This window comes from Scyliorhinus canicula, chromosome 17 (genome assembly GCF_902713615.1).
Source record: "Scyliorhinus canicula chromosome 17, sScyCan1.1, whole genome shotgun sequence".
NCBI lineage: Eukaryota > Metazoa > Chordata > Chondrichthyes > Carcharhiniformes > Scyliorhinidae > Scyliorhinus > Scyliorhinus canicula.
Genome location: NC_052162.1, coordinates 1,029,782 through 1,041,497, shown reverse-complemented (window position 1 = coordinate 1,041,497; position 11,716 = coordinate 1,029,782). Strand labels below are relative to the sequence as shown.

The following is an 11,716-nucleotide window of genomic DNA, read 5'->3' as shown; positions in this document are numbered from 1 at the left end:
TCTCCCTGTGTTTGTGTGGTTTTCGCCCCCGCAACCCAAAGATGTGCAGAGTTGGTGGATTGGCCGCTAAATTGCCCCTTAATTGGAAAAAAATAATTGGGTACTCTAAAATTATTTTAAAAAACCTTGAATGGCCAACTTTGCAGAGCCCCAATTTCATCCGCCAAGATTGCACATCCCTGCACCACCGAGTGTACATTAAAGCACCAACCCACAGACACAACTTCAGCTCTTTGGCCGTGCCAAGCAGAACACAATTATTCCAAAGGTGTATGTTCAACCCAATGGCCCACAGCATAGACACCAACCTTCACAGAATCCCCACAACCATCTGCAGTCTTTGTGGGTCGTCAAGGATTCTTTTGAACTTTCTTCACTTAAAGTCTGTTACCCACAGACGTCTTCCCGTTTAGAGTCTGTTTCTCTGTCCTGTTCCCCCCCCCCCCCCCCCCCCCCCCCCCCCACTTAACTTCACTCTTCTTTTGGGACCTCTCCCTGTCCTCTGCCTGGGACACAAGTAAAACTGACTTGCCCCAGAACTTCTGTTCACTGACCCTTGAACTGATCTGGTGACCTATCACTGCACTTCTCAAAGAGACCTGGCCTTCTTCCTAGACAGGAACCGGCTCTGGAACATGCTATATTTAAAATGTTACAATCTCTGCAGCTGTTAACTTACATAGCACAGAGGGAAACACAAAATAGGTTCATCACAACTTCCTACACCCACATTGACAATGCAAAGTGTGGTGTTTACAGAGGGAATTTGAGGGTTTGGGGCCCCGTCTTCAATGGAGGAGTGATTCAAATCAGGATGGCCAAAATCAGGATGGCCAAGAGGCCAGAATTAAAGCAGAGATTGGATGATTGGGAGGGGGGGGGGGGGGGGAGGGTGGTTAGAGAGACAGGGAGGGAGGAACATAATACAGAATTGACCAATGGGGAATTTTCTGCCTGATAGCCGTGACTAATGGATTGGCAGAGGATGTGGCTCCTATGTTACCCTGGTGTAAGGTTCTGGGTGTCTCCTGTGTTTCAGGCTATCACCAGTGGAGGACTGACCTATCATGATGAACCTTGGCATACTGAATGCTTCGTGTGTAAGACATGTCGCAAACAACTGGGTGGCCAACGATTCACTGCCCACGAGAACAATATCTACTGCACGGATTGCTATGGCAACTTCATCGCTAAGAAGTGTGGAGCCTGTCACAAGCCTGTGACTGGTAAGTTGTGGATAACGGGCACTTTACTTTTTAAATTACGGAGACTCAAAAAAAAAAGAAATTTGAAGCTCAATGACGCCAGCCACCCACCTTCATATCCAATGGACCCCTATTGGAGGATGGTCCAACTCCAACCATCTGCACTCCCCCCCCATGGAGCAGCGCACAAGCTATCACTGCATACCATCCACAGATCTCCTTACTTACCTTCTCCTGCTGTGCAGCAAGGTAGCCACAGTGGTTAGCACTGTTGCTTCACAGCTCCAGGGTCCCAGGTTCGATTCCCGGCTGGGTCACTGTCTGTTTTGAGTTTGCACATTCTCCCTGTGTCCGCGTGGGTTTCCTCCGGGTGCTCCGGTTTCCACCCACAATATGTGCTGTTAGGTAATTTGGATATTCTGAATTCTCCCTCTGTGTACCTGAACAGGCGCCGGAATGTGGCGACTAGGGGATTTTCACAGTGACTACATTTCAGTGTTAATGTAAGCCTACTTGTGAAAATAAAGATTATGATTTCATTGTGGATAATTGCATAGACTGAACTCATGGCTTTGACAGATTCACATTAATGATCTGGAAGAAGGAACTGAAGGGACTGTTGCTAAGTTTGCAGATGTTATAAAGATCTGTAGAGGGACAGATAGTATTGAGGATGCAAGGGGACTGCAGAAGGATTTGGACAGGCTAGGAGAGTGGGCAATGAAGTGGCAAATGGAATACAATGTGGGAAAGTGTGAGGTTATGCACTTTGAAAGGAACAATTTAGGCATAGACTATTTTCTAAATGGGGAAATGGTTAGGAAATCCAAAGCACAAAGGGACTTGGGAGTCATTGTTCATGATTCTCTTCAGGTTAACGTGCAGGTTCAGTCGGCAGTTAGGGAGGCAAATGCAATGTTAGCATTCATGTCTAGAGGGCTAGAATACAAGACCAGGGATGTACTTCTGAGGCTGTATAAGGCTCTGGTCAGACCCCATTTGGAGTATTGTGAGCAGTTTGGGCCCCGTATCTAAGGAAGGATGTGCTGACCTTGGAAAGGGTCCAGAGGAGGTTCACAAGAATGATCCCTGGAATGAAGAACTTGTTGTATGAGGAACGGTTGAGGACTCTGGATCTGTACTCGTTGGAGTTTAGAAGGATGAAGGGGGATCTTATTGAAACTTACAGGATACTGCGAGGCCTGGATAGAGTGGATGTGGAGAGGATGTTTCCACATGTAGGAAAAACTAGAACCAGAGGACACAATCTCAGACTAAAGTGACAATCCTTTAAAACAGAGATGAGGAGGAATCTATTCAGCCAGAGGGTGATGAATCTGTGGAACTCTTTGCCGCAGAAGGCTGCGGAGGCCAAATCACTGAGTGTCTTTAAGACAGAGGTAGATAGGTTCTTGATTAATAAGGGGATCAGGGAATATGGGGAGAAGGCAGGAGAATGGGGATGAGAAAAATATCAGCCACGATTGAATGACGGAGCAGGCTCGATGGGCCGAGTGGCCTAATTCTGCTCCTATGTCTTATGGTCTTATGATTCCTGGCTCAAGTTTTGGAAATCCAGGCTCTTTAACCTTCCCACATCTCCTCTCATGGCTACATCGAGCTCATTTTGTAAACAAAGCCACAACCCTATTCCCACCTAGTTATTCAGTACCCAACTTACCCTTCGGTGCCCCCCCAGTCGACATTGGAAATGGTTCTTTATTTTCAGGAACTACCCTCCAACTTCCTTTCACAACCATCCTCGAAATTTTAGCTCTTGTAAACATAGAACATAGAACGATACAGCGCAGTACAGGCCCTTCGGCCCTCGATGTTGCACCGACATGGAAAAAATCTAAAGGCCATCTAACCTACACTATGCCATTATCATCCATATGCTTATCCAATAAATTTTTAAATGCCCTCAATGTTGGCGTGTTCACTACTGTTGCAGGTAGGGCATTCCACGGCCTCACCACTCTTTGCGTAAAAAACCCACCTCTGACCTCTGTCCTATATCTATTACCCCTCAATTTAAGGCTATGTCCCCTCGTGCTAGCCACCTCCATCCGCGGGAGAAGGCTCTCGCTGTCCACCCTATCTAACCCTCTGATCATTTTGTATGCCTCTATTAAGTCACCTCTTAACCTTCTTCTCTCTAACGAAAACAACCTCAAGTCCATCAGCCTTTCCTCATAAGATTTTCCCTCCATACCAGGCAACATCCTGGTAAATCTCCTCTGCACCCGTTCCAAAGCTTCCACGTCCTTCCTATAATGAGGCGACCAGAACTGTACGCAATACTCCAAATGCGGCCGTACTAGAGTTTTGTACAACTGCAACATGACCTCATGGCTCCGGAACTCAATTCCTCTACCAATAAAGGCCAACACACCATAGGCCTTCTTCACAACCCTATCAACCTGGGTGGCAACTTTCAGGGATCTATGTACATGGACACCGAGATCCCTCTGCTCATCCACACTACCAAGAATTTTACCATTAGCCAAATATTCCGCATTTCTGTTATTCTTTCCAAAGTGAATCACCTCACACTTCTCCACATTAAACTCCATTTGCCACCTCTCAGCCCAGCTCTGCAGCTTATCTATGTCCCTCTGTAACCTGCAACATCCTTCCGCACTGTCTACAACTCCGCCGACTTTAGTGTCGTCTGCAAATTTACTCACCCATCCTTCTGCGCCCTCCTCTAGGTCATTTATAAAAATGACAAACAGCAACGGCCCCAGAACAGATCCTTGTGGTACGCCACTCGTAACTGAACTCCATTCTGAACATTTCCCATCAACTACCACCCTCTGTCTTCTTTCAACTAGCCAATTTCTGATCCACATCTCTAAATCACCCTCAATCCCCAGCCTCCGTATTTTCTGCAATAGCCGACCGTGGGGAACCTTATCAAACGCTTTACTGAAATCCACATACACCACATCAACTGCTCTACCCTCGTCTACCTGTTCAGTCACCTTCTCAAAGAACTCGATAAGGTTTGTGAGACATGACCTACCCTTCACAAAACCATGCTGACTGTCCCTAATCATATTATTCCTATCAAGATGATTATAAATCGTATCTTTTATAATCCTCTCCAAGACTTTACCCACCACAGACGTTAGGCTCACCGGCCTATAGTTACCGGGGTTATCTCTACTCCCCTCTTTGAACAAAGGGACCACATTTGCTATCCTCCAGTCCTCTGGCACTATTCCTGTAGCCAATGATGACCTAAAAATCAAAGCCAAAGGCTCAGCAATCTCTTCCCTGGCTTCCCAGAGAATCCTAGGATAAATCCCATCCGGCCCCGGGGATTTATCTATTTTCACCTTGTCCAGAATTGCCAACACTTCTTCCCTACGCACCTCAATGCCATCTATTCTAAAAGCCTGGGTCTCAGCATTCTCCTCCACAATATTATCTTTTTCTTGAGTGAATACTGACGAAAAGTATTCATTTAGTATCTTGCTTATCTCCTCAGCCTCCACACACAACTTCCCACGACTGTCCTTGACTGGCCCTACTCTTACCCTAGTCATTCTTTTATTCCTGACATACCTATAGAAAGCTTTTGGGTTTTCCTTGATCCTACCTGCCAAAGACTTCTCATGTCCCCTCCTTGCTCGTCTCAGCTCTCTCTTTAGATCCTTCCTCGCTTCCTTGTAACTATCAAGCGCCCCAACTGAAACTTCACGCCTCATCTTCACATAGGCCTCCTTCTTCCTCTTGACAAGAGATTCCACTTCTTTGGTAAACCACGGTTCCCTCGCTCGACCCCTTCCTCCCTGCCTGACTGGTACGTACTTATCAAGAACATGCAATAGCTGTTCCTTGAACAAGCTCCACATATCCAGTGTGCCCAACCCTTGCAGCCTACTTCTCCAACCAACACATCCTAAGTCATGTCTAATGGCATCATAATTGCCCTTCCCCCAGCTATAACTCTTGCCCTGCGGGGTATACTTATCCCTTTCCATCACTAACGTAAAGGTCACCGAATTGTGGTCACTGTTTCCAAAGTGCTCACCTACCTCCAGATCTAACACCTGGCCTGGTTCATTACCCAAAACCAAATCCAATGTGGCCTCGCCTCTTGTTGGCCTGTCAACATATTGTGTCAGGAAACCCTCCTGCACACATTGTACAAAGAATGACCCATCTAATGTACTCGAACTATATCTTTTCCAGTCGATATTTGGAAAGTTAAAGTCTCCCATAACAACTACCCTGTTACTTTCGCTCTTTTCCAGAATCATCTTCGCCATCCTTTCCTCTACATCCCTAGAACTATTAGGTGGCCTATAGAAAACTCCCAACAGGGTGACCTCTCCTTTCCTGTTTCTAACCTCAGCCCATACTACCTCAGAAGAAGAGTCCCCATCTAGCATCCTTTCCGCCACCGTAATACTGTCCTTGATTAGCAGCGCCACACCTCCCCCTCTTTTGCCCCCTTCTCTGAGCTTACTAAAACACCTAAACCCCGGAACCTGCAACAACCATTCCTGTCCCTGCTCTATCCATGTCTCTGAAATGGCCACAACATCGAAGTCCCAGGTACCAACCCATGCTGCCAGTTCCCCTACCTTATTTCGTATACTCCTGGCATTGAAGTAGACACACTTCAAACCACCTACCTGAACACTGGCACCCTCCTGCGAAGTCAAATCTGTGCTCCTGACCTCTATACTCTCAATCTCCCGTACCCCAAAACTACAATCCAGGTTCCCATGCCCCTGCTGAATTAGTTTAAACCCCCCCAAAGAGCACTAACAAATCTCCCCCCCAGGATATTGGTGCCCCTCAGGTTCAGATGTAGACCATCCTGTCTATAGAGGTCCCACCTTCCCCAGAAAGAGCCCCAGTTATCCAGAAATCTGAATCCCTCCCGCCTGCACCATCCCTGTAGCCACGTGTTTAATTGCTCTCTCTCCCTATTCCTCATCTCACTATCACGTGGCACGGGCAACAACCCAGAGATAACAACTCTGTTTGTTCTCGCTCTGTTACCACTCCACCTCAAAACCTACCTTAGAGAAGTTCATTCCATGTTTGAACCTCTCCGACCAGCTCTCCGCCACAGCAATGGAACAACATTAACCCAAGTTACCAACATCCTCTGCGGCTATATTTAATATTTAAAATATAAATTTAGAGTATCCAATTATTTTTTCCAACTAAGGGGCAATTTAGCATGGCCAATCCACCTGCCCTGCACATCTTTGGGTTGTGGGGGTGAAACCCACGCAAACACGGGGAGAATGTGCAAACTCCACAGACAGTGACCCAGAGCCGGGATTCAAACCCAGGTCCTCAGCACCATAGTCCCAGTGCTAACCACTGTGCCATCCTATAGATTATCACTTGACTTTCTCTGCACACTGCAGTCTCCTCCAATACTCCTCCCTATAGGCCAGATCAGTTCAATTATCACCGAGTTCTATTCTTACCACCTTATTACAGCATTTTCGACGATGGTTTCTTAATGCAGTTCCTTCTGAATTCTTCCAAAGATCCATCCTTGGCCCCTTCTCTTCTTCATGTTGCCCCTGATGACAGTCAGTCAATTTCCACTTTTATGTCAATGGCATCTAGCTTTACCTGTTCATCTACCTGTCAATTTCAATGATCCTGAGCTATTAGCTGCTTGTCTGACATCCTGTCCTGGATCATCTCCAGTACCCAGCTGGGGATCAAGGGGACAGGAGCCATCGTGTTTCGTTCCCACCTCAAACCATGGATTTCATTGCTCTCCTTAACCCAAATCGAACGGTTTATAAACTTCACTTTTTAAAAACACATTTTTACGGGATTCACTGGCTTGGAAATTTAATCAGAGCTGCCAGCCTTTTCCAACAGAAATCAGCTTTCCAGATACCAAAAATCAGTATTTTGGCAGTAAAATTGGTATTTTCATTTCTAAGTAAAAATGCCCAATCTGAAGTGCAGCTTTATTTCACGAATCTAAAACACGAATGGAAAATTCTAACACTGTTACATAGATGTACATAAGTGGGTGTTTTCAAATTAAGTTTCAAACATTCCCCCACAAAGTCAGCCAGCCCTTTACAGGGAGCTCCCTCTTAATATTTATTTCTTCCCCCCAAAATAAAAACTCCTCTCGCTTAAATTGGTGTGTTGGATTTGTCTGAGGGCAACATGTGGATATGTAAAGCTTAGATTTGCATTTTCCATTCTTTCTGGTTGTATCACAACTTGGTGTGGAGCTTGCTCTGCCCCAGACCGTAGGAAACTACAAAAGGTTGTGAATGTAGCCCAGTCCATCACGCAAACCAGTCTCCCACTCATTGATTCGATCTATAATTCCCGCTGCCTCAGAAAGGCAGCCAGCATAATTAAGGACCCCACGCACCCCGGACATACTCTCTTCCACCTCCTTCCGTCAGGAACAAGATACCAAAGTTTGAGGTCACGTACCAACCGACTCAAGAACAGCTTCTTCCCTACTGCCATCAGACTTTTGAATGGACCTACCTCGTATTGAGTTGATCTTTTCTCTACACCTTGCTATAACTGTAACATTATATTCTGCAGTCTCTCCTTCCTTCCCTATGTACGGTATGCATTGTTTGTACAGCATGCAAGAAACAATACTTTTCACCGTATACTAATACATGGGACAATAATAAATCAAATGTGAGAAATCGCTTTGTGGTATTCAAGCACATTTTTCGTATGAAATATGGAAAATCCATGCTAATTGGTACGGCTATTTATTGCCCATTCCTAGTTGCCCGTGAGATGGTGGGGGTGAGCTGCCTGCTTAAACGGCTGCAGCCCCTGAGGTATAGACACATCCACACAGGGTGTTCCAGGATTTTGACCCAGTGGCAGTGAAGGAATGGCCGATATATTTCTAAGTCAGGAGAACCTGCAGATGGTGGGGTTCCCATGTGTCTGCTACCCTTGTCCTTCTAGATGATAGTCGCCGTGGATTTGGAAGGTGCTGTCTGAGGAACCTTGGTCAGATCCTGCAGTGCATCTTGTAGATGGTACACACGGCTGCTAGTTTGTCACTGGTGGAAGGAGTGAATGTTCGTGGAAGGGGTTATGACATCCTGGGCAAGTGAGCGGTCAATTTCTGCTCCATGTGCCCTGGAGTCACAAGTGAATTAACCAATAATTCTTACAAAAATACCCGTGGTCTTTGACCCTTGGCTGCCTAATAATTACAGTCACCAGGTTTGTAAATGTAAACACAACTACTGTTTATTAATAACAAGAACTATGAAATATGCAGTAAATACAATTGGTTAACTATCATTTAACTCCTGACTCCCACTTTAATTACCCCACCCTCACACAGGACAGACTAACTCAGAAGGCTGGAAAGGGGTAAAGATCCTAAGTTAAAGGAAAAGAGTCTTTGTTGCAGATGGTGTTTTTTAAAAGCACATTTTTCTTCACATCAAGCTTGCAGATTAAAGTCTGTTTTGCAGCCGATAATGATCTTGTCTGTAGATCAGCTGATCTGTAGTTTAGAAATGGAGCTGGGGAGAGGTGGCCCTCACAGCAGGCTTTCTGGAGAGTGAGTTAGTTGGCTTAATTCAGCCTTTCCTGGAGGGTATTAGCAGAATCCTGTCTCCGAGCTTCCAAGTCAAAACCAAAGCCGTGGGACTCTGCAAAGCATTCCAGTGGGATAGGATTCAGTCACCACCTGTTACCCAGCAGAGCACAGCCTTTGGGACCAATCCATTGCCTACCAGCCAATCAATCAAACAGAGTCCCAGCCCCATCTCTCTCGGTGGTGCCCACAAGTCTGCAGCTCTGGTTTAAACCAGAGGCTCGCAGAGTTCTCCCCTGTAACTTCTGCATTTTGCCGCTGGTCTTAAAGAGACATGTCCATTAATCTTCCACGGATCAAAAAAATGCCAAATTAAAAGGGCACAGTAAGAAGTCCTACAACACCAGGTTAAAGTCCAACAGATTTGTTTCAAACCCGAGCTTTCAGAGCACTGCTCCTTCCTCAGGTGAACTGTTGGACTTTAACCTGGTGTTGTAAGACTTGTTACTGTGCCCACCCCAGTCCAACGCCGGCATCTCCACATCAAATTAAAAGGGGAATATGGATATAAACAATAAGGACCCTTACAAAGGGTGCCAATCAAACAGGTTGCTTTGTCCTGGATGGTGTTGAGCTTCTTGAGTGTTGTTGGAGCTGCCCTCATCCAGGCAAGTGGAGAGTATTCCATCACACTCCTGACTTGTGCCTTGTAGATGGTGGACAGGCTTTGGGGTGGGTCAGGAGGTGAGTTACTCGCCGTAGGATTCCTAGCCTTGGACCTGCCCTGGTAGCCACAGTATTAATATGGCTGGGTCCAGTTCAGTTTCTGATCGATGGTAACCCCCAGGATGTTGATTGTGGGGAATGCAATGATGGTTATGCCATTGAATGTCAATGAACGAAGGTTAGATTCTCTCTTACTGGAGATGGTCATTGCCTGGCACTTGTGTGGCAAGAATGTAACTTGCCAGCCCAAGCCTGGATATTGTCCAGGTCTTGCTGCATTTGGACTGTTTCATGTGTTTGATGTGAAAGTGAAGCTGAGATCCTGACTCTATATCCTATCACTAAGATCACCTATATCCATTTGTATGACATTGTTCATTTCCCTGCCCCCGTTCACCAGCTGAAACTCTCATTTGTGCCTTTGTTACCTTCAGACTTGATTATTCCAATGTCCAGTTTTCCCATTTTCACCCTCAGATTGTCCAAGCCTCTTTTGAAAAACCCCTCATCCATATCAAGCCCTGTTTACCTTTCAGCCCTGTGCTCACGGACCTACATCAGCTCCCAGTCCAGCAACACCTTGGTTTTCAAAACTCTCATCCTGGTGTTCAATCACCCCTCGCAATCCCTGTAACCTCCTCCAGCCCCATCAGTTAATGGTGAACTCTCAGTGGCGCAGTGGTTAGCACTGCTGCCTCACGGCGCCAAGGACCCAGGTCTATCCTGGTCCTGGGTCACGGCCTGTGTGGAGTTTACACATTCTCCCCGTGTTTGCGTGGGTCGCACCCCCACAACCCAAAGATGTGCAGGGTAGATGGATTGGCCACACTATTTTGCCCCTTAATTGAAAAAAAATGAATTAGTTACTCTAAATTTATAAAAAGTTAATGGCTGAACTGTATTTCCAGTGTGTTCTGATCTATTTTACACGGCTGCACTGTAAACCACCTGCTTTAATGTCCTCTCTACCCATCATTAGGCTTTGGAGGGGCTGAGGTTGTAACCTATGAAGATCGTCAGTGGCACAGCGAATGCTTCAAGTGTAAGAAGTGTTACGGCTCCCTGGTCAACAAGCGTTTCGTTACCCACAACAGGGATGTGTACTGCCCCGATTGTGGGAAATCACTGTAAATCCTGATTCATACCCACTCACGTGAAACACTCGATCACGCTTGTTAATCAAATACATTACTGTGTTACACCAAAGCTTTTAAAATGCGATAAAGTAACCAGATGCTTCAAAGGCAGTACAATAGCACGCACTTGCAATTATTACAAAAGTTAGACATTATCCATCTTTTTTTTTTGCAATGCTAAGTATGATGTGCAGGCATGGAAAAGGTTCCAAAAGAATCCATCAGAACTACAAAAGTTTAATTAAAATGCCTACAATATTTAATCATGTGACTTCATAGCTGAGTTCACAAAATAGTAAAAGCAAATAAAAGCTAGAATGATATTTAAACTCAGAATATAGGCGTATGCTCTTTACTGGGTTTCTATTGCGTTTGACTTCATATACTCACCTGAACAGCCTCTTCCGGTCACCGTCGCGTTAGTTATTAGCTCAAAACTAATTTCTTACACTGATCTGCAGTGAGTGTGAATCAAATTCAGTCCCTTCAAAAACAAGCCGATTCTGTTGTGTGGAAGTTTGATCGATCACTTTAAAAAGGATTTTCGGGACTGATATGGATTATCTGATGCTGTGTTAGGATCTCTACGCAGTATCTTTCCTAAACTGCTGCCAATTAGTTTATGAATGATTTTATTCCACTTTTGGTTTTTACCACCAACCTCAAAACAATTGAAGTTTTAAACACATAAATATGCAGCTGTTCACTTTCTTGCTGTCCTTCACTGAATTAAGTTTGCTCAGTTTGTACCTCATATTATTCGTTTCCACATTAGTGTTAATTTGGTTCAAATTTATTACTTTTTTGAAATGATTAATGAGTGTTTGCCCTGTGGCGATGTGTAGTGGAATGTGCAGGACTTGATCGCATGCAAGGTCCCTATCCAATGTAGTGTATGGACAATCAATGGACTGTATACAGCATGACAATATTGTACCTTTAATAAAAGACTTTCGAAGCTCCAGGCAGCCATGTACTTCCTGGCATTATACAGCTAGTTTGTTTTGTTTTTGGAACAAGTGGAGATGTGCACAACTTTGTTTATCTTGCATAAACTGAAAGACATCAAACTGGTTAGGTGGGCTGCTAGAACTGATTATCAGGCAATCTGA

At 45.2% G+C, this 11,716-nt stretch overlaps 1 protein-coding gene across 1 annotated transcript; it reads left to right on the top strand.

Annotated features, from left to right (window-relative positions):
- Positions 1-985: 985 nt before the first annotated feature.
- On the top strand, positions 986-11,601 carry fhl1a (four and a half LIM domains 1a). Its single transcript, XM_038776081.1, has 2 exons — positions 986-1,226; positions 10,448-11,601. Exons 1-2 carry the CDS (start codon positions 986-988, stop codon positions 10,597-10,599), a joined length of 393 nt encoding a protein of 130 aa, XP_038632009.1. The 3' UTR covers positions 10,600-11,601.
- The last annotated feature ends 115 nt before the right edge of the window (positions 11,602-11,716 follow it).

Coding starts and splice junctions, on each gene's coding strand:
- fhl1a (XM_038776081.1), top strand. CDS start 986: ATGTGGCTCCTATGTTACCCTGGTGTAAGGTTCTGGGTGTCTCCTGTG. Junction 1,227..10,447: donor CTGTCACAAGCCTGTGACTG/GTAAGTTGTGGA, acceptor ACCCATCATTAG/GCTTTGGAGGGGCTGAGGTT.